Below are 25,041 nucleotides of genomic sequence, written 5' to 3' on the forward strand. Positions count from 1 at the left end.
AACGTTGAGTATATGGTGCGCTAGTACAATTTGTACATGGACTTTTCACTGTTTATTCTTTACTTTCTGAAGTACTGTTTGAAACTTATATATTTTATATTTATTTTAAAATTAATACATTAACGAACAAACCATAAAGATAAATGAAAACGTAAGAAAAACTATACAAATTAAAATACGTTTAGTTAATACGTATTGAGATTACCAATGAGTGGTACAATTAATATTTAATACCTTACTCTCGTTTCCACATAGTAAAACCACACCAAACACTACTTTTACATCTGTTCTATCACAGCGCCCTATAAGATGAAAACGAAAGTGTTCAGAGCGCCTTCCGCGGTGCCAGTAGGCAATTTGTATACACCATTCATATTGCATCTAGCGCCTTAATTAATTCTTAATACAATTAAACAGGAACTTTTACACTTAAGACTTTTAAAGCAAAAAAAGTAGTACTTAGGTCTTATTGGACCTCCGACCACTGCGAGATCCCCCGAGCAGATCTAGAAATTACAATAAACGGAACACTGCGCAACGTAAGCGAATTCTGCTTATTAACCTTAGTGAAACACCTGGAAAGCCTATGCTTTGAAGTGATCTGAGCCTCTCTGATAAATAGGTTTTACCATCTTATCGTTACCTTCACAGAGCCGACCGTGTCTAATTTAAAGCTTCTTCCTTAAAAACACCTTTTCATTAACAAAAATATCAAATCAAACTACACTTTTAGGAGACCGGCCTGTTACGCTGTAACGGACATTTCTTGGGATTTATCGCGTGAAAAACTGCACCCTTTTAAGGCAAAGTGTATAACATATTAAACAAAGTATGATTGTTGCAATTGTGTATGTATGTTTGTAATTAATTGTTAATGAAATGACAATAATTGTATGGATGTGGAGCCATAAACAAACATCCAACTTATAACTGATTCTAGTTGATATGTAGTAATTAAATATATAATAAATATGTATAAGGTTAAAAATAATATGCATTAGATTTTCCTTTTTGTATTAATTACATTCGTAATATTCGTTTTAAGTTCATTATTTTTATGTACGTATTAAAATATTCTAAATTAATAATAATTGTCCATTGTGAATGTTCGAAAATATAACACTAAGTTACAAGGATTGAAATTTATTTATAAGTTTATAAAACGAATCCACGTACAAAGTTCAACTCATGGTTAACGACATATACGCGAAAAAACTCAAGCATACAATTTTGCCAGTTCACTGCCGTAAAATAAGGCGGTGCTTAATTTTACGTGAAAACTTAACCTTATGCCTTGAGGTATTTGGCACCTGCAGAAGGGGATAAAGTCCAATCCTGAAAACGTAATATTCTATTTTTGTAACAATATCAAAGCCAAATGTCCAAAAGTCTGTTATTTTATTAAATCAATCGTTGTCAATAATAAACTTTAAACAAATGAGTTAGTTCAAACTGATCATTCAATTAATTTATGATTTAACTCCATTGTTCTATTAGCCTACGACTCTAGCATCATCCACTCGTCAGTAAATTTGTTAGTTGGTTGTTTTGCAGATATTCCTTTATTCCATCATACATTTTATACAAACTTAATAATTATTTTGCTAAATAATTGCATTTGTCAACTTAAAGGAATAGCTATTGGCATGTCTAGTCTTCGAAGCGAATTGAGTTACTAGCAAGTATGAGAGGTTTTGTTTTGCTTTGTGATTAAAAGTCTAGACTTGCCAATATCAATAAAGTATTGGAGCAAGCACGAGAATGTTACGACCGAAAAATATAGAATGACTCAATTTGTAAGGAAATGACATTATGGAAAACAGAAATCGACAAACCAATATTTTTCTTTAGATAATTTTAATCTTGTGAAATCGAAGTTTTTATAGCAAACCATATACGAGGTTGTTGAATAGGAAGTTAATAACAAGCCTGTTCAAATAGTAATTTGATGTATTTTTAGAAACTGTTTAATTCATTCAATACGATACGGGTCAAAATAACAATTAGATATTAAAGTTACAATAATGTCTTTAGTTATGCTAATCCTGGCCTACATATTAAGGTTTTTTGATTCTTCATTGTGAACCCTGTACGTATTGAGTTTTCAGTTTTAATTTTTTTGTTATATTTTAAAATATTAATTTTTATTAATCTTAACATTGTAAAGGGTCATCTGATAAGTAGAAAATCATCTGTTTTAGATAGATAACCATATCGTATGGTATTGATTATTTTTGAATTACTATTGATAATTATATATTGTAACAGGTTCACAAATTTAAATTTGTTATATTCTGTTATTAACGTATCTTATACGTTATCTTCACCGTTAGAAAAAAGTTTTGACCTTAAAAAACATACAGTAAAAATTAATCTCCACATGGTTCCACAAAAATAACTAGAAAACAGCAAGATAACTCACTAATGAATCAAATATCGTGTTCCGATGTATGTAGAAGACATAGCCTACAAACACAAAATAAAGTACGTAACCGGTTACGAACTACAATGATAATTATTACAGTTAAAATATTTATATATTTTGTCACCTATATGCGGAGAGAGTGAGCGTATTTTTTATAATTACTGTGTGTTTATTCATAATTATTAGAGTATAGGAGAACAAGGGGAATTCTATAATTTTTAAGAGGATCAGAATACTACCAGAAAAGGCGTTAAATCCAATTGAAACTGTTAAACGGAAAGTTCTGAATAATCTTCGTTGAATCAGTAAAACAACTGATTGCTAATGATTTTGCCATAAATCCATGATTTTAGGAATATTATCATCTGGCTGATTATAAGAACACTGCACACTTTGCAATGTAATTTGATAGTAAACACACGTGGAGCGTTCTCGACTAAATTTTAAACCTTGAACAACCCATTAATGTTTAGGCGCGGATTACTTAAGCGCTGGTTATAACTCACCCAAACATTCAGCTAGGAGAGTCACCGGACCGTTTAAACCCACAGTTTCACGCTCACCGGGTCGGCAAATCTCATCTGCGCGGAGCGTAAAGTAAAATTAACGAGCGGCCAGCAAAGTCAAGGTGGGTAACCTTTAGAGAGCATAGAAAGTTACCCGGCGACGAGACGGGAAAGAAAGTGGGAACTGGGAACCTGCATTAGAAAGCTTCAATAGTGAGCCACAGCTTCATGACATTTTATGAAAAGGTATAAAATAGCAATATTCACCCTTCACTTATTGTTCATTATATTATCCATAACTTGTAGAAAAGGGAAAGTCTCGCCTCTCTTTCCTGATGAATTGGGATTAGTAAAGAAATTACGTATTATTGATGCGGTCTTTTAAGGCAAGCGTCTCAAAAATACAATCATACGAGTACAATAAGATAGCAATCACCAAGCATTATTATTTAAGGTTTTAGTACAACCTTTATTTTATTCTATCATTCACTCATTAATTTAGACGTCACATTACCTGAGAAATTAAGAGTTAAAAACCCCTCTAGATATAACAACCAATACTATAAAAATGTTGTATACAACTTAGTTTTACATGTATTACCAACAAGTGGTACAAAATGCAGGTATACAATGTTTTAAAATCTGTATATTTTTTATCTTAAAATATTTTAGAGCTATGGAGAATTATTACAAAGAAATCATGCTAAAGGAAGTAGCAGTAAAGTATCGGTTCATTGTTATTTTAAATTAAACTCTTACATAGAAATTATGGGTACACACAAAGAAGATATTGAAAATAATAATTTATGTGTAAATTACTGTAATGTGTAAGTTAAAGTACAAACTTAAAAAGTATAAATGTTGATATAAAGTAAAAAAAAAAAAACAATAGAATTGTAAAAGTATTTTTCTACGCATGCTAAGCATTTACTCCCTTAAAGAATAGTTTAGAGAAACAAGTTATTGTGTTCTAAGAAGTAAATTAAAACAGCTGATTAATTATTATAACCTATAGAACATTTTTTATAATTCAGAGTAAAAACCAACTCACTTGTAATGGTATAAATCAATACTATTAACTTTGCTGCGGTTCTAAATAACATTATACCTAAATCTACATATGTATTTATTTGTTTGTGTATTACGGAAGCAAAGTTTCTTTTCGCGTTGAGAGGAATGCCATCATCGACTTTTCCAAGTGCAGCCAAACTGCTCTCTCACATTAACAAAGTGGCACTTTTATTTCATTATTACGCAAATAAATATTAAATTCAGTAAAATTGTACTATGGTTACTTTATCTGAAATCAAATTTAATCAATAGTGATTTATCATTAACAAGTGTATATTATATTATATCCATGACAGCAACATATTTTTTTATGATTTAAAAAGTGTTATAAAAATTACAGTATGACTACAAATGTATTAAAATAAATATATTTAATTAAAACTGTACTACGGATAGTAGCATATTTTATTCATGCAAATATAGAGGTGCGAGTTTGTTTGTATTTACGTAACGAGTAACTACGACCACGGTTACAGATGACTCACCATAAGTCGGCGGTGTGGAGCTGTCTGCACGGTCCCATGGCACCACTGGCCTGGACGCCGCTGTCGTCCGGACCTCTGGGTGGGGGGCTGGGTGCCGGGTCCGGTTGTGGCCAGGCCGTGCTACACGTCGTGGTACAGCGATGGTGGGGGAGAGAGGCAGCGCGGCGCGGCGCTGCTTGGTACCGACCTTGGCACACTGCGGCGGCGCACTGTATCGGAGAAAGAAGAGCGATCCCAGTACCGATCCCTGAGGCGCTCTTGAGTAGATCAATGTTTCACCTCGTATATAATGAAAACATGTAAAAGCCATTCCCTTTGTATTTAAAAATGTTAGTATCAGATTCTCCTTATCTATTTATTCATCAGGAATATTTGTGATAAAACTATAGGTATTGGTCATCACTCATTCTTTATTACACATAAATTTCTCAGAGTATTTTACTTGTTGTAAAAAGTATAATTCATCGTCAAATAATAGGTGGGACAATATAAATAAAACAATACATAAATCAAATTCTCAAATATAAAATATATTTGCTTTAATTATAAATGATAAAACGATAACGATAAAACATTATCAGGATAACAGAATATAATGTCTCAATTTCCAGAAATGACATTAATAAAAAAAAATACATTGGTCTAGTAAACAATGTAATCCAGTTGCTTATATTTATATTTGTATTATTTTATACAAAGTAACCCTTTTCATATTTTGATTTAAGGCAGTTTATTTTAGGTTATAAATACTGTATAAACATAGAGGGGTGGCACAGTGAGCAAAACATGCACTACTTCAAAATATGTATTAAAGAATTCCACTACTCTAAACCTAACATCCTTCTTAATAAATTCGAATAAATCAGACAGCTGAGTAGATCCTGAGAAGGCAATTCCGAATCAGATTTGTGCCTCAAAACAATTCCTGTACACACCCAGAAAATCTATACAATTACAGGTGTCTTGTAAAACTTAATGGCATACAATGCTGAACTCAAAAAGTTATGTCGCATTAAAGACGAAAAAATTGCATCATTCGTCTTCCGTGTTCAAGGGAAAAAATTTACGGAGAAAATCTCAAGAGATCAAGAAGTTGTGACTATCCATTATGCTGACTATGAAAGACCAAATAACACTGCGTCAAGAGGATTCAAGAGCTGGTAGAGCTATATATACTCTTTTTTAGGAAGGTATGCGGAGAAACATAAAACTGTCCCAGAAGAGAAAGGTACCGATCCTTTTGATCACTTTTATAAAAAAAAGAAGTCACTCAATAATAATGCTATTGACCTGTAGAAATTATCATTAATTTACCAAGACTAACAAAACGTATTTTTTAACAGATTGTGGCCTTTCTTTGACAAATTTAAACTGGTTATCACATCCTAACACTATGTTCTACTGTATGTCCAATAACTGCTCTTGTCACAGTTCAGTCTTCCTCGAGCAAATCCCTGCTACCGTCTCGTATACTGACAGCGTTATGGTACGTAACCACGACCGCCTTGTGCTTGTCGCAACTTTGTATGTTGTGTCTACGGTATAGCTTGCAATCAACACGGCACTGACATCTAAATGGTTTCTAATAGAAGCATAGCACACCCAGGCTAAAATAGTTAATCTTAGTTCCTAGGCTTACGCGACAAGTGTCATAACCATTCGGTTCACAATAGTCGAAACATTGCTTATACAATAACTCTTGAAATATATCGGCCCCGTTATGACGTCTATCTGCAGTCAACATATATTAAACCGAAGCTGGCAATAAAATGCATTCGTCAATATAGAAGCTTTAACGACAACCAACTATGATGACTGCTTTACCCACAGCTTGTCAACTTTTCGCTATCTTCTATGCTGAAGTGAATTTCTTTTTTCTTGCTTATTTCCAGGGTTTCTCAATGTGTTTTTTGCTATAACTTAGTACACATTGCTCATATTGAATTTCTCTCATTCAGTATTAAAATCATGAGTTTTTACATTAAAAACTCAATTAGTCAATGATACGTGCCAGGAAATTTCTTTCTCGATTTACTGCTCAAAACTGTACATCACTATATGTTTCACGTTTTGAGTTTCTGCTATTCAATATGGAAAACATAAAAGGTTTTACTGAATAAAGCGTACCTCAGTAGTAAATGAAAAGGCAAGAAATCTCGAGAAGTAATTCAATCAGCATTTGGTTTCAGTGTACTATTTATTTCTCATGTGTAATTTCTGTCATACAATATAAAACTATCCAGACTGCAATGCTTTTCCTGAAACAGTGTAACTCTATTCATTGATATAAATTAAAAAATTAATTACAATAATGGCGAATAACCCTAAGCTTCACCTATACCCTAAGCTCACTATATAGTATATATTGTGAATAATAATAATGCCACCAAAATAAACCTAATGCCACCAAAATAAACCTAACATGTAATACGAAGAGTCTCAAATTAGGACAAATTTCGGTTGAAATTGACATTACCGATGCATCGTTCCTCTGTACGTGACTCGCGTGGCGATTTGTCGGTATGACAACCGCGCACCGCGTCACCGAAGAAAGTGACTGCCCTAGTAGTCGATCAGCCGTACCGCACCGTGCTCAATAAAGCCGGGTTTCCCACGAAAACAGTTGCAAGAAGCAACCGACAATACTTTCACATTCGTGGTTTCCGTTTGAGAACTGGATTGTTCTGTTGGCCAGCATTGCTCTCTAATTTCAATCTGTTCGCTACTTTGTCCCAGAGCAAGATATGTTTGGTTCGATTCACAACTAAGTAACATAAGTGTTGGCAGTAATCGTGATGCCATTCGGTATTTGCTGTTTTGGGCGCTTGATCTCTTAATATAACTATCTAGAGAATGGTTCATGTGTTGAAATTAACGTTGAATTGAAACTTGTTTAGTTATATTCCGATAAATAAACCGATACGATGGACTATAAAGGACCTGACAAAAGTATACAGTGACCATTAGTCACCGTCGCGTAGGGGTAAGGTTGTGGCTCTCTAACCGAGAGGTCACGGGTTCGATTCCTGGGGAGGTCAAGAAATATTTGTAAGGGTGTTTGGACAGTTTTCCCTTATTAACGTTTAGTAACCTCGATTAAAATGCCATTGGCGTCGAAGGAAAAATTTAAAAAAAAGAATCGAACGAAAGAGATTGATCAGACGGATGGACAGATAGATGGACTGCCCTTTTACTTTTCTGACCCTGAAATCAATAGAGTTCTACCCTAGACCAAGAGGAAGCCAAGTATCTATTAAATTTCGAATCTCTATAGCCACAAAGGCGGACGGACGGATAATGACACAATTTCAATAACACCCAGTCAAATCCTTAATAATGAAATTCTATAATTGTTTTATAGAACCAATTAATAATAGCATCAATTCATTAAAACGTGTCTGTTTTCCACGTGATATTTTTATAGCGATAATGTGGCGCAATCGATGTTTGGATGGGAACCTTTTAAATTTTAAATTCAGAGCCCATTAAGATAACGTTCCCCTCAGAAGACAGATAAAGTATAAACACGTTTCTGACTCTATGAGGAATTATACAAGCGTTTAAATTAGGAAATCTGTGCAATGCTGTAACCAGCTCAAATACGGCTATAGATAGAATATGAGATTTTTACAGTTTGTACAAGAGGTTTACAGCTTCATGGAGTTACATATTTCTCATTCTATAATGACTAGAGAAAAATGTATTATTTTAAAATTAAATATAATTTGAGGAAGTTACGTTTTTAATAGATTTCTTTTCAAGGAAATTATTTATCTTTTTTATAAATTATATGCCCCTCCTTATCCAGTCATCTTTTATACGCACACTACGAAAAGTTCATATCATTATCTTCAATCGCTTTTCTATGACGTAGCAATAAAATGTCCCCAAAATTATGCTTAAATTTTGTCACTAGTCGTGGATTAATAAAAAATCTGCTTTTATTTTTTTCAGAAATAGTGGATTTACGGGCTGTGGCCAAAGTTTTAAAATAAAAATAATTATTAAAACTGACAACTTAAAATTGCACCATCTCATTAAATGTGTATGCAAGAAAACTATTAGACGTTCTTCATAGAATATTTACAATAATATTACTCTCGTCGTCAATCTGAAGTTTAAACTTTAATTTAATGCATTGTTTTATTTGGTGTCTTTTATTTTAACCTTTGCTGAAAAGTAGTTATTTTTTAAAAATCCCCAAAAACTGTTACTTTTTTAGAGTAAACACACTTACATTAAATTAGAATTAACTCATAAATTAAAATTAATAAACAAAAAAAGTTTTTTAGTGTATGCTATATTTTTGCGTACTCTGTATGTTGTACTTTTGCTTAAAACGTCCTATATGTTTTATAAGGCATAGAATGCTAAGTTAGCATGATAGGGTTTACCTTATTAGAACCACATTTTGCATTGTATATTAAAGAAACAACATCGCAATGAATAAATATTACGACAAAACCCAAATTGATCTAAAACACTCCTCGTCCTTATGTATTAAAATAAATTCGACGTGTTTTAATACTCTAAAGCTTTATTATTTAACTTTATAAACATATACATAAAACTCATTTTACGAGCAAAAGTTTTTATTAGAGGCTAAGCTACAATCAAATAAATGTTGGTGTAAAGATAAAATTTATTAAAATATGCTATCTTAAATTTGCCTTGGCAGTAATTTTAACTTGCTTGATACGATATGACGTCAATTTTAATGATATTGAATTAGTGTGTGTGCCTTTACAATATATCATAAATGTTAATATGTTACTACTGTAATTTAACACCTACTAATAATGCTTCATAAAACGTTATGAATTAGTCAATAGGTATTACTTTTACAAAATTAACTAATTTTGATTAACATTCACCAGTTCGTGTTTATGATAGACTAGTTGCATACACACCTTTGGTACAAAAATGCTAGCTATACAACTGAAATTTAGTACTGTAGAAAATGTTGGCAATAATGGACATTCCTACGATGTCCCCCACCTCATATACATTTTCACGAAGCTACAGTAGTGTGCAAACCTGTTGCCATGTCTACTATGGTAATCATAGTGGTTAATAATTCAGGTAATGCAGCTTTAATTTAAAGCGGTAGCTCTCTTGAATAAATTGACTTCTCATATTTATTAATTATGAATAAGGTTATTATAAATGTATAGCTAAATTTGAGTACACCTTCAAATTGTTAAAATCTTATATTGTAGTGCATTCCTTTTCACAACCTTCTGTTTTATGGTAGTGAGTTATGATGATAAACAAGTGAACCCCGCGTAACATTTATGGATTCATACACTCAACGAACAATCTGAAGAGAAAAAAAATATAGCACTTTTACTGAATCAACTCTACTATTAAAAATGCATTCCTTATAACATTATATGTTAGTCCTCTGTCTGTGACGGTTATATAGTTCTGTTTGCTATTTTCACCAGCGTGCCACATAACTATCGCATGTTCTCTGTTACACGATGTACACAAGCATGCACTGTCTCTTTCACGCAAGTAAGTCAAGAGTGTTGTTCAGTTCCAACCTGATTGATACATACCGCGCAAGTGCCCAAGCGGCATCAGTGCGTGTTAGTGCGCATGCGTATAACAGGTAACTACTAATAATTGCTCGCTTACACACACACACACACACACACACACACACACACACACACACACACACACACACCACACACACACACACACACACACACACACACACACACACACACACACACACACACACAGTGAGAACCTTCTATTGTGTGTAAATCACTAATGCCCAGCCTTGTCAGAACTATTATTTCTGTAAGTCATCTTCCTCAAGTTCATATATCAGAACAAAACTTGAAACAGAACGGTTTAACTACTCAGATAGGAAGTTGACACATTAAAGAGATACATTTAGATATGTAGCGTTTGTGGCAATGTGGAATTATTTTAGGTTATAATAATAGTTTTTAATTATAAAGATACACTTTTTTGACAATAAAGATATCGTAATATCATATACTACCACAACTAGCTTGAGGATATAAGTGATTTAGGGTTAACCGATATATTTTTTAGAAGAGTTAGAGGCTGTGAAAATGAGGTTTAGGGATTTTACTTGATATTTGATCAGCAATGTATTATATATGGTCATCATAGTTGGATATTTGAGAGGTATAGGGACCGTAGTATATAATCATACTAAAGGCTTCTTGATCACTAAATTGTGAAAGAAGACCCACATCTTGATGGCGAGAATGCGAAGGTGGGTGGGAGTCACTGGTCGGTGACCTACATCTATATACGGCAGCAGGGAAAGTTGTGGCGAAAGTTCACCGACCAAGTCTCCAGGCTGACGACTCAGGAGAGCCGCAGTGGGAAAGCTGCACAGCTGGTCTAAACATAGTATAGACCTGCTTTAGGAGACGAACACCTTTTTAGAAGTTGTGTAGTAGTACTTGTTACTACCCGACTGAGTGAAATCATCTCTAGTGTTACTTCAACCATACTATTTTTTCCGATCACAGTGCCCAATGTGTAAAATTAAATCTCTATGAGGGAAAATAAACAATATTATTCCATTAAAAAAAAGGTCGTTATCGCTTATCCAAATTCCATGCACTGACATAAAAAAATCATTGACCTTGACATTTCATATTTAGAAATGAAGCTTAGTGCAAAATTTCAGATCTATAGGTCAATTTGTTCTCGTCATAACAGATATCGAGCGAACAGACAAGCAGAAATGAAATTTTATAGTTAATGGATCCCTCTTCAGATTTTTAGTAATTTTCATTCTGACAGTTAGGCTACATGTGTAGCCTGCAATTTCCCTTGATTTTACACAGTTTTTTACAAATTTATTTATTCTTAGATTTTCCACCAGCCATCAAGGATACTCATTCTAAGACCAATCAAAAAGTGATCGATAACGTTTATCCAAATTCCAGGGAGTGACATAAACAATAGTCGAACTTGACATAAATAGAAATGAAGCTTAGAGCAAAATTTCAAGTTTACAGGTCAATTCTTTCTAAAGATATCCTGTGGACAGACAGGCAGAAATACATCTGTTGCTCGGTCTAGCAACTGGTGCATGAGAAGAGCAGACTGTGATTCACGCGTGTCCTCTTGCGGAAAACGTGCTATTTGTCCTCCGGTTGTGTCAAAGACTCAGTCTAGCCAGAACTGGTGCACGAGAAGAGCAGACTGTGATTCACGCGTGTCCTCTTGCGGAAAACGTGCTATTAGTCCTCAGGCTGTTTCAAAGACTCGATCTAACCAGATCCGGTGCACGAGAAGAGCACACTGTGATTCACGCGTGTACTCTTGCGGAAAACGTGCTATTTGTCCTCAGGTTGTGTCAAAGACTCGATCTAGCCAGATCCGGTGCACGAGAAGAGCAGACTGTGATTCACGCGTGTACTCTTGCGGAAAACGTGCTATTTGTCCTCCGGTTGTGTCAAAGACTCGATCTAGCCAGAACTGGTGCACGAGAAGAGCAGACTGTGAGTCACGCGTGTACTCTTGCGGAAAACGTGCTATTTGTCCTCAGGTTGTTTCAAAGACTCGATCTAACCAGATCCGGTGCACGAGAAGAGCACACTGTGATTCACGCGTGTCCTCTTGCGGAAAACGTGCTATTTGTCCTCAGGCTGTTTCAAAGACTCGATCTAACCAGATCCGGTGTACGAGAAGAGCACACTGTGATTCACGCGTGTACTCTTGCGGTAAACGTGCTATTTGTCCTCAGACAGTGTCAAAGACTCGGTCTAGCCGGAACTGGTTCTCCATCTCGCACCCATTCGGTGTGCCTGTCTCTTAATTAACCCATCTCTCACCTCGATCTAGAATAATTCTCCATCCAAGATTGCGTTGTTTACATTATTACAGTGGTTAATTGCTTTTAAATCACTACGGCCAGACTGCTCTCACGTTCTGTTTCAGTCGTCCACCACGATTGGCCAACTTACTTGTGAGAAATTGCACTTTCGTTTGTGACATTTTGTCGTGTTTCTCATCCATTAATCTTAGATGTCAATAATTCGTTAAAGTAAGATGAGTTCTTATTGTAACATATCACGCGATACAATTCTGAATCGTAGTAGACTTTAATTGTGTAGACTTTTGAACAATTTTGAAAGCTTACATCGCCGACCATCCCGTTCACATCTGATTGCCCTTTATACTACCTGAGAAGATCGATTTGCCTGTTGTATGAATTAATTTCAAATAAAAAGTTCTAGGATGACCAAAGCAAACGCGTTACATGAGGAATAAACTTAATAATTAACCACCCGATCCTTTAAACATTTACCTTATAAATGGTATTGCTCCTGATACAGTTTCTTAACTGCTTCAAACACATATAGTCTGGTCGCGATCAGTATAAGGTTGGTAGTTCATCGATTCTGTGGTAATAATTGAATTTTTAATATTTAGCGCCAGCCTTGAAGAAGGCCCAAACAGATTTGAAAATAAAAAGTTCATCGAATTCTCAAAACTTGACATTACGTAACCAAACTTATTAATCTGTAAGTTTTATTTACTGCCGTATGACAATTTTGTAAGGACAAGATATAAAATACAGCTAATCGAATTATAACCATCCAAGGAATATTATGGGGATTTTAAGATATATTGGCTTTAAGGATATATTTTTTTTGTGTGGCCAAATATTTGTTGTGTGAGTGTTAGCGGTCGAAGAGGTATTACTCGAAGAGCTAGAAAATTTCGTTTCTAACTTTCTGTCCATACGGTATCTTGAGAACGAATTGATTTATGGACTTGAAACTTTGCACTAAAGCCCCGTTTTACACTAGCATGTAGCGCTTGCGCAAGTAGGACGTGCAAGTTAATGCAAGCTGTACTTGCATGCAAGTCAAGGTTTACACCTACTGCAAGTGGAACTAGCCTCAATCCAGTCAGTGCAGTGCTACATGTGATGCGGAATGTCGGATGTTATAGAGGACGTTAGGGCTGTAGTGAGAGATTGCAGTTAGTGTGTTACGTGATGAGCTTTTTGTAGAAGCAAATGAATTACTATTAAATATAAAGAGAAGAAAAAAAAGGTCATGCTGGGAAAGAAGATGGGTTTCAAGAAGGCTGCAACTAGGAGGATCAAAACTATTAGATGAATTGGCGAGAGAAGACCAAGATAGCTTTAGGAACATCCTCCGTCTCTCAAAAAATAAATTTGACGAATTGCTAGACCATGTGAAAGAGTGCATACAGAAAAAGGATACAAAGATGAGGGTAGCCCTACCAGCAAAAATTAAGTTACAAATTACGTTAAGATTTTTTGGCTACTGGAGATTCCTTTGCTTCCCTACAGTATTTTTATCGAGTACCAAAATGCACTATTTCAAAATTCATTCCTGATGTTTGTGCTGCTATATATGAAGCATTGCAGGAATTTGTGCAGGTAAGAGATTTTCCTAGCTATTAATAAAATGTTTTTTGAGGATATGTGTACTTCATTTAAACACAAGTTCAATGATAATAAATTTATTATACAATAGTCAAAGGAAATATTGATTAGCAGTAGATTGAAAAATTGGTAAAAAATGTTAGTGTCATAGAGACCAAAAATTAGGTATTGAAAATGTCTTTGAACTTTTCTTAGATGTCGTCGGTTTCTTCCCCTTCGCCTTCATTTAAAATACTGTTTATAGCCATTGACAATAAGTTGTTATCCTGCACTATTTGAGCCGACGTGTCCATATTATGATACACGGGAGAGGCTGCACTATCCTCACTTGGGCCAACACGTGAATACTCAATATTGGAATGAGATGAGTAGTTTGGAGATGGAGATAATAAATTTTGGGACGGACTTTGTACGTTATTATGTTGGGCAGGTTGTATGTTTCTTTTTCATTCTTAATTCAAACAAATGGGTTTGAATGTGTTGCATGGCAAGTAAAGCGGATGACTCAGGCAATTTTTTCAACTGGGAAGCAACAAATTGGCCGAATAAATCGAACTCATTGCTTTCTGTCATCTGTACATTCCGTGGTTCAAATGCCTTATCTGATATCTCTTTTAGTGTTATAATGGAAGATTCAATTTTCTGTACTCTCTCATCTGTTTTTGTTTTAAATGCAGTTCTAATCTTGGGAGGAATAACAGTTTGGTGGTCAGTTGTAATCTTTCTCTTGATACGGGGTGTTTGATGTTCGTCACTCTCAGCATCAATATCTTGGGATTCTTCGTTTCGTTGGTCTGTGGGGAAAAAAGGTGTAACTTAATGAAAATTGTTTCTGTTAAAAGTAAAACATGTTCTGATATTTTATATGTGTTACGACATGACAATATTTATTTTTTTGTAGATGCCGATGACGGAAGCCGGATGGGAAGACATAATGAGCGGTTTTTTCAACACGATGGAACTTTCCTAGATGTTGTGGTAGCATCGATGGAAAACATATTCAAATACGTTGTCCAAATGAATCCGGGTCAGATTACTACAATTATAAAGGAAATTTCAGTACTATACTTCTTGGTGTGGTCGATGATGCCTATTGTTTTTACGTACGTTGACATAGGGAGCAATGGCCGAGCATCCGATGGCGGAGTGTTGGCAAATAGTAAGTTGCAACGGGCTATAGATAATAACACATTAAAACCTGCCTGAAAACGCTTTGTTCGTTGCAGATGATGCATTTCCTTTAAGGGAATATTTACTTAAACCTTACGATAAAAGGGCAGGGCCCTTAACTTTAAAGCAAAAAGTGTTCAACTACAGACTGTCTAGAGCTCGTCGAATTGTAGAGAATGCTTTTGGATTACTGGCATCAAGATTTCGTATATTTGAAAAGCCTATTCCCTTATCACCTGAAAAAGGTTGACAGCATTGTTTAAAAGCAACGATTGCATTGCATAATTGGCTACGTATTACAAGCCCAGGGGTTTATTTTTACAGAGGTTGTGTTGACGTTGAAGATATTGAAACTGGTGAAATAATTGAAGGTGACTGGCACAAAAAACGTGAGAGCAGAAGGTTTACTGAAAGTTAGAAATTTTGGACACTTACGTAATCCTACAAAAAGGGCGAAGATGGTGAGGGATGAGTTAGCAGATTGGTTCATGGGAGAAGGTAGTGTAGCATGGCAATTTCAGTTCGTCCAAAATCAGGAACATTTAAGTGTTTAGACAATTCAATTTGGGCTAATTCAGCCAAATTGGGCATTTAATGGTACCATCAATACATGTATAATGTAACTGTAACTGTATGTATAATGTGTTTCATTTTGAACATTGATTAAATAAACGTTAATGGAAAAAACCGTTTTACATTATGTTGTTATTTAGGCTTAAGTTACCTTACATTACAAAACTTAATGCCTACCTTATTACCATCTTCATTTGGAATTCCAATTACTTGGCTCTCTCTTGTTCTTCACAACTGCTCCTAATATGCGGTCCATTGTTGGAAACCACCTCAGTGTCGGTGTGTATACGTCATCTAAACCACTTCCTGAAGACTTGCTTTTTGTTATTTTTACTAGCTCGTTTGAATATGTATTCCTCAGGCTTCCCATCTTTTCTTTAGCATCTTTAACAGTAAAGTTTGGCATATTCATTCCTTTTACAATCTGTAACCAGCCGTCTTCTTTAAGATTTCTATTTTTATATTCCGCCAATTTATAATCCCATAAACAAGGGTATCCCTCATACAGTTCCAAAAAAGTTTTCAATGTTGTTTATGTTCCATTTATCATACTTTTTTTACCTTTTTTCCTTCCTTCTTGACAGTCTCCTTTCCTATCACGGGTTTATCACTTTCATTGTTCTCGTTGGTATCAGCCATGACAACTCAGTAACCACTACAACTATAACAAATATACAAATTAACCTTAAACTCAAATGTACAGAGCACACCGGAACACGACTAAACACTCACTTTACTTGCTTACAAGTCGGAGTGGTCTGCAAGTCACGTGTTTACACAGGCAAGTGGAGCCGGCGTGCAAGTAGAACTGACGCGCAAGTTGTTACTTGCGCCGGTAATATTTGTCAGAACAAATATTAACCGGCGCAAGTAAGCAATGCATGCAAGTCAGCCCTGCAAGTTTAACTTTTGTGCATGTTAGTGTTTACATTTGCAAGTTTTCTTGCAAGTAGGATGCAAGTAAAAACTTGCGCAAGCGCTACATGCTAGTGTAAACGGGGCTTTTGATCCATTTCAATTTATGAAATGTTAAGTATAATGAATGTTTATGTCACTCCATGTAATTTGGATAAACGTTATGGAACATTTTTAGATTGTTTTAGAATGAGTTCCCTTGATGGAAACTAGGATATCTAATAATGAATAAATTTGTAAAGAATTGTGTAAAATAATGGTACATTGTAGGCTACAAATGTAGCCTATCTATTAGAATGAAAATAACTATACATTTGAAAAGGGGTCCATGTAATATCGAGATCAATGATGGATGATGGTGTATGTCACTACACGGGGCGTGTCGAGTGTTAGTAAATGTTTTTAATTTGTCTTATGAGTAACTATGATGGCAACGCTTAAATCGCAGAATAAATAACCTGTGACATATTAAAACATGTAGCTTTTTCACACTGTAAAAAAATAATAGAGCGGACATTCAAAGTTAAAAGTTAGTGATAATATTTTATTTCAACGCACTCTTTCGTTATAGTACTCTCCCTACAGCCCCGGAAGTTTTATTATGTACACACTGCTATGAAACTTCAAACACGTAATGAACAAATTTGAATGTGGCAAGATATTTTGAGAAATATGTTGTCCGTAGAGGTACAATTATGCAAGAAACTTCATTTATACGCAAACAAGAACGAGTTCTATAATTTATTATGCATGTCCAACCAGAGAATATCGCTGAGCGTCATTGAAGGCTATTACTCAATAGGCTGACACAATTTCTCTTGTGTCTGCCGGGGCAATGTAAACTTTTTTCTGTATGATGTAAGTGTGATGTCTAAAGGATATCTTGAGAATAAAATGAGCTATATAATTAAAACTGTGTGTGCAACCTCATCAAAGCCTATTACACATCACTCGATGTGGAATACCTTGTACAATAAAATGAGCTATATAATTAAAACTGTGTGTGCAACCTCATCAAAGCCTATTACACATCACTCGATGTGGAATACCTTGTACAATAAAATGAGCTATATAATTAAAACTGTGTGTGCAACCTCATCAAAGCCTATTACACATCACCCGATGTGGAATACCTTGTACAATAAAATAAGTTATATAATTAAAAACTGTGTGTGCAACCTCATTCAAAGCCTATTACACATCACCCGATGTGGAATACCTTGTACAATAAAATGAGCTATATAATTAAAACTGTGTGTGCAACCTCATCAAAGCCTATTACACATCACCCGATGTGGAATACCTTGTACAATAAAATGAGCTATATAATTAAAACTGTGTGTGCAACCTCATCAAAGCCTATTACACATCACCCGATGTGGAATACCTTGTACAATAAAATGAGCTATATAATTAAAAACTGTGTGTGTGCAACCTCATCAAAGCCTATTACACATCACCCGATGTGAAAATACCTTGTACAATAAAATGAGCTATATAATTAAAACTGTGTGTGCAACCTCATCAAAGCCTATTACACATCACTCTATGTGGAATACCTTGTACAATAAAATAAGCTATATAATTAAAACTGTGTGTGCAACCTCATCAAAGCCTATTACACAATCACCCGATGTAGAATACCTTGTACAATAAAATAAGCTATATAATTAAAACTGTGTGTGCAACCTCATCAAAGCCTATTACACATCACCCGATGTGGAATACCTTGTACAATAAAATGAGCTATATAATTAAAACTGTGTGTGCAACCTCATCAAAGCCTATTACACATCACCCGATGTGGAATACCTTGTTACAATAAAATGAGCTATATAATTAAAACTGTGTGTGCAACCTCATCAAAGCCTATTACACATCACCCGATGTAGAATACCTTGTACAATAAAATAAGCTATATAATTAAAACTGTGTGTGTGCAACCTCATCAAAGCCTATTACACATCACTCTATGTGGAATACCTTGTACAATAAAATAAGCTATATAATTAAAACTGTGTGTGCAACCTCATCAAAGCCTATTACACATCACTCCGATGTGTAGAATACCTTGTACAATAAAATAAGCTATATAATTAAAACTGTGTGTGCAACCTCATCAAAGCCTATTACACATCACTCTATGTGGAATACCTTGTACAATAAAATAAGCTATATAATTAAAACTGTGTGTGCAACCTCATCAAAGCCTATTACACATCACCCGATGTGGAAATACCTTGTACAATAAAATGAGCTATATAATTAAAACTGTGTGTGCAACCTCATCAAAGCCTATTACACATCACCCGATGTAGAATACCTTGTACAATAAAATTAAGCTATATAATTAAAACTGTGTGTGCAACCTCATCAAAGCCTATTACACATCACCCGATGTGGAATACCTTGTACAATAAAATAAGCTATATAATTAAAACTGTGTGTGCAACCTCATCAAAGCCTATTACACATCACCCGATGTGGGAATACCTTGTACAATAAAATAAGCTATATAATTAAAACTGTGTGTGCAACCTCATCAAAGCCTTATTACACATCACCCGATGTGAAATACCTTGTACAATAAAATGAGCTATATAATTAAAACTGTGTGTGCAACCTCATCAAAGCCTATTACACATCACCCGATGTAGAATACCTTGTACAATAAAATAAGCTATATAAATTAAAACTGTGTGTGCAACCTCATCAAAGCCTATTACACATCACCCGATGTAGAATACCTTGTACAATAAAAATAAGCTATATAATTAAAACTGTGTGTGCAACCTCATCAAAGCCTATTACACATCACCTCGATGTGGAATCCTTTGTACAATAAAATAAGCTATATAATTAAAACTGTGTGTGCAACCTTATCAAAGCCTATTACACATCACCCGATGTGGAATACCTTGTACAATAAAATAAGCTATATAATTAAAACTGTGTGTGCAACCTCCATCAAAGCCTATTACACATCACCCGATGTGGAATACCTTGTACAATAAATAAGCTATATAATTAAAAACTGTGTGTGCAACCTCATCAAAGCCTATTTACACATCACCCGATGTGGAATACCTTGTACAATAAAATGAGCTATATAATTAAAACTGTGTGTGCAACCTCATCAAAGCCTATTACACATCACCCGATGTAGAATACCTTGTACAATAAAATAAGCTATATAATTAAAACTGTGTGTGCAACCTCATCAAAGCCTATTACACATCACTCGATGTGGAATACCTTGTACAATAAAATGAGCTATATAATTAAAACTGTGTGTGCAACCTCATCAAAGCCTATTACACATCACTCGATGTGGAATACCTTGTACAATAAAAAGTTTGCAATGACATTATTATGGTTGGATATTTAGGATTTACACATAAAGAGACTCCCCTTTAATGAGATTTCCTTGTTTGAACGACAATCTGTTCTATTTGACCAGTAAAACATTCCTTTATTTGATGGCCTAAGTAATCAGCATTGTTTATGTTATAATAAATCTTCAGGTTGAAAGTAAACTGAGGAATGAAATTGATTTGTTTGCCCGTAATACTAACTTAAGTTTAGCTCTCGAATAATTGCATCTTCATGTGAAGATGGGGGGCAACAACTCATATTTTTATCAATATTAAAAAAAGTATTTCAAACATTTTTCAAAATAGTTGTTTATGTTGATCACTTACAAAATCTAACAAAAACAAAGTAGAGGATATTTTTACAGACCAGGTCTGGTTAGACCGAGTCTCTGACAATGTCTTAGGACAATTTGCACGTTCTGGTTAGATCGAGTCTTTGACACTGCCTGAGAACAATTTGCACGTTTTCCGATGAAAGACTCGCGTGAATCACAGTCTCCTTTTCTTATGCACCGGATCTGGTTAGATCGAGTCTTTGACACTGCCTGAGAACAATTTGCACGTTTTTTCGATCAAAGACTCGCGTGAATCACAGTCTGCTCTTATCGTGCACCGTATCTGGTTAGATCGAGTCTTTGACACTGCCTGAGAACAATTTGCACGTTTTCCGACCAAAGGCTTGTGTGAATCACAGTCTGCTCTTATCGTGCACCGTATCTGGTTAGATCGAGTCTTTGACACTGCCTGAGAACAATTTGCACGTTTTCCGACCAAAGGCTTGTGTGAATCACAGTCTGCTCTTATCGTGCACCGTATCTGGTTAGATCGAGTCTTTGACACTGCCTGAGAACAATTTGCACGTTTTCCGACCAAAGGCTTGTGTGAATCACAGTCTGCTCTTCTCGTGCACCGGATCTGGTTAGATCGAGTCTTTGACACTGCCTGAGAACAATTTTCACGTTTTCCGATTGAGGACACGCGTGAATCACAGTCTGCGTTTCTAGTGCACCAGATCTGGTTACAAGTCTTTGTTATTTGATAGCCATTATTCAAAGGCGAAACGTAAGCTAGCAGAACTCAGAACTAAGTGGAATAATCCCTTGGACTTTAACTCAACACATCCGTATGCATGACTTATCTCCCGTTTAACTAATACAGTCAAAGGTATAACATAACCATTTTAATAACGGAAACCTATCAGAAATAAATTTCCCTTTAGGAAGCAACTCTAATATCACAGTTGATACTGAAGTTTGAATCTTTTTTATATTATGAAAAAAAATCATAAAGGTTTGTTACGTTTATTATCTTTTATATTAGAAGTCCCTTGCTCTCCGCCACACTAGGTCACATCGGCAGGACCGTGGGCTGGACTACAGGAAGGACCGGGAACCGTTAATGCAACACATCCGGCCATTATTCGGAGCTAAGCGAGATTTGGGTGTGACCCAGGGATCTGCTTTAGTAGATATGATCTTCTTAATACTCTCAATTATATAGGCTGGATGTTGTCTAAGATCCCATTGCTGAATCTACTAAGACTAAACGTCTATACTCGTACGAGTAGTGAGTTCAAATAAACTACGGTTTACAGTTAAATATTTGTTTGGGTGGATTTGATAGAAACTAATTTAAATTACACGCATACTTTATAACGAATAAATTTACGGACTCAGAATTGATCACTAGCGGCTTTGCAATTTATTGTATATCAACAAAGACGATGTAGGCATCTCTGTTTTAAAATAAACAAAAAAGCCTTTTTATCGACCGTTTCTCAGTTATATATGATTTTCAGAATAACTCTAGTCACTAAAATATAATAGTATTATAATCCTTAAAAGTTCCCTTAACCTCGGACAACACTCTGAAACAACTAGAGAGGCCATTGTACATGATCGGTACATACAGCTATGTACAGCTTTTACCATTTGTATACAGAGCCCATCACTCCAATCGCTGAAGATTTTATTTCACTCATTAACGATTTAACGTTACCTTCTGTGACAAAAATTAAACAAAAATTATTGTGCTCTGCATCTGGGCTTTGTCTTTGTCTATTAATCACATCATTATTACCTTCACCTAATTCAAAATTAAAAAAAAAACGTTGATCGGATTAGCCCCGATTTTATTAGGGATGTGTTTACTCTTCTCGTCCTCAACTACATAATACTATTCCAGACATTTTCACAGATCTCTAGAATTTTGATTTCTGCTCAAACGTTCTGTTAAAATATAAAACATTTCTCTTCGATCACCATATTATTATATTTGTTTCATTTTTCAGATTCTTAAATGTTTCTTAATGTGCACTTTTTCAAACTTGTATCCAATGGCACGTGAGTGTCATGGAAAAATAAATAAACTATCTGTATATAAATAAATCTAGTATATGTTATTCCATTACCGTATTCTAAATAGGATTTTACACAATTTTAACTTTCAAATAATTGGATAATTAAATATAAATATCAGTATATAACGTCCCTGAAATCGAAAAGAGAAACAATTTACTGAAATACCAATGAGTCAGATGAAAATTTTTTGTTTAATATCTTCTAAGCTTTAAGTAGTTATTAAATACATTTTAACCAGTGGATTAAAGCCCTAAAGTCGGATTTCATAGTCTTTATTTACTCGAGTACTTTTACTGACGATCTTGAATGAGCTCCATAATTATTTAGGCTGTAAATATACACATTTAATTAAAGTATTCCTTCGACGCTTTTTTATATTTGTAATGTAATATAGGTTAATGAAAGATTTCAATCACAAGCAGTAGTTTTGGATGTTATAATCAGAGATTATGTAAGATTACAATAAATTCTAGTAAAGGACAAGCCTGCCTTAATGGGCTCACTGTGCTCGTGTATCTCCTTGACTTTTGTTTTTGGAAACTATTAATAAACCCTGTGTAAACTTGATGCAATTTAGAATAAGTCCTTACTTTTTGATCTCTTTCCACTGAATTATCCTAATTTACTAGAGGCCCCTTGCATTTTCAAACTGTAGGATTGGCAGGAATGCTGGCGTCGATCTGTTCCCAAACACCTCTAAAACATTTGAGATAGGAAATAGAATACATCACCGTTTCCACAGTCCAACTATCCCCACTGCACCACAGCCGTAAACTTGTGGTCAGAATATATTCATTCATTATTTCAAACCTCGTCATCCAATATTTATAAACAGTGTTGAGTTCACGTGAACGATATCACAGTTTCTGAGTTTTCGTGATTAGTTACGTAAGCATGCATAATACTGGTCTTGAATAATACTGGCATAATACTGGCATCATAGGACTACTATCTATAGGACTCATGTGTGTCCTTTACTACAGTTTTAGAAATTTTAAATGTGATAAACATATTGTTATTAACCCGTATCAGCTCAGATAATAAAGCGAGAAGTGAACACTCTGTGTGATCACTCAACATCTCTGTGTCCATATGGTTACACTAGGTTACACTAGGTTTTTACACGTGACTATTCATGCACTAGCTAGCTTAAATGTATCGCGGTTTTTCGCGACTGATTCATTCATGTATATAAATACGTCTTGAGTGTAATATGACGGGAATTCCACGGTAATTTTAACGTTTTAATAATTTTTATAGTGATAATATTTATCATTAGAATTATCGCGATTTATACCATACGTGAGAATCTTACATGCAAATATTTAGAATTTTGTTAATCAAATTGGGTTATGTATTGAAAACATTCCTTTTATTATATAAAATGATTGTATTTCCATTAAAACCCAATTGCTTACTAACGAGTATTAAATCCGATTGAATATAAAATGGAATATTTGGCAACATACATAGTAAACGTTAGACAATATCGTTTGCAATACAAAAATGATGCGTTTCTAATCGAGTATTAAATTTTTATTAAAATTATGAACCATACTTTCAAATAACAATTATTTTAGGTAGGACATTATGTTTTCTTATTTTGTTTTAATTGTATGAACAACAATAATTATTTACGGAGTATGTTGAAGTAAGAAGTATTATTTCTTTCAGGATTTTGATTTCAAGCAAATTTTAAATAATATTCAACATATCAAATCATTTAAATAGGAAATTACAAATGCAAGTGGGGAGGTGCTGTGCAGTAAAATAGAAACAGATCTAAACACGCATGTTATTCCACTATGTAAACTAAACTTATAAAATATTTCGACTTATTCTGGTCAGTAGTTTTTACGTGGTCGAATGACAAACATGTCTCTTTACAAAAATTATTTTAGGATATAAAAAAACACAATATCACTTAATTCAATAACGTTTATGAAGTTTTATAAAACTGAAAATATTTTATTAATATTACCCACGATATCAATAGTCCTTCTCACGAGAAATACAAGGTTATAGCACTTCTGAACTTCTTATAAAAGGAGGGCAAAGGTCAGGTCAGAGTTTATAGTTTACAGTAAAACCACTCTAATACCAGTCACCAATAAGTTTATACAGGGACAATTAAAATATTCTGAAACAAATACAGTTTATATGACGTATATTTAACGAAAACGAAATTTAATTATAACGTTAACAAAATATTTCAGTTAAATTATAAATCGAGACCAAAGCTAAACCTTGATGTCTACTCTAGGATTAAAAACTACATATATCCGAGTTTGAAAGTTGACCACAAACTGCCTAATAGGCTACAGTAACGGAAATTATATTAGGTTTAGTTCTGTCTGAGTTTCTACATTTAAAACTGTTTACTAAAAATAACTACCAGTTTAATATCGATAACAACAAAAATATACCGATTTTGGCGCTTAACAACCAAACTGCAACTTTGAAAATTCACAATTCGGGAGCTTCTGATCCGATTAAGACCAAATGTTTATACAAGATAGATAGAACAATGTAATATGCAATGTTTATGTTTATAGATAGGTACTGTAATTGAATATGCAATTTTATAACATATATTGGTATGAAAGTAAAGTTGTTATTAAACTTCCATCTTATCTTCTATTATTGACCTGAGGGTTCACAAAGTTCGGCCCTGGTCACGTTATGGAGCTAATGGTCATTATCTTATTAATTTTGTAAACCACTATTTAAAGCGATTA

At 34.4% G+C, this 25,041-nt stretch overlaps 1 protein-coding gene across 1 annotated transcript in view; it reads right to left on the reverse strand.

Annotated features, from left to right (window-relative positions):
- Window positions 1-4,797, reverse strand: part of LOC124355650 — a 49,132-nt gene extending 44,335 nt beyond the window's left edge. Inside the window, exon 1 of the mRNA XM_046806812.1 lies at window positions 4,488-4,797. Within this exon, the coding sequence (XP_046662768.1) occupies window positions 4,488-4,797 (310 nt within the window). The remainder of the gene's footprint in view (window positions 1-4,487) is intronic.
- Between the last annotated feature and the right edge of the window lie 20,244 nt (window positions 4,798-25,041).

This window comes from Homalodisca vitripennis, chromosome 2 (genome assembly GCF_021130785.1).
Source record: "Homalodisca vitripennis isolate AUS2020 chromosome 2, UT_GWSS_2.1, whole genome shotgun sequence".
Taxonomy (NCBI): Eukaryota; Metazoa; Arthropoda; class Insecta; order Hemiptera; family Cicadellidae; genus Homalodisca; species Homalodisca vitripennis.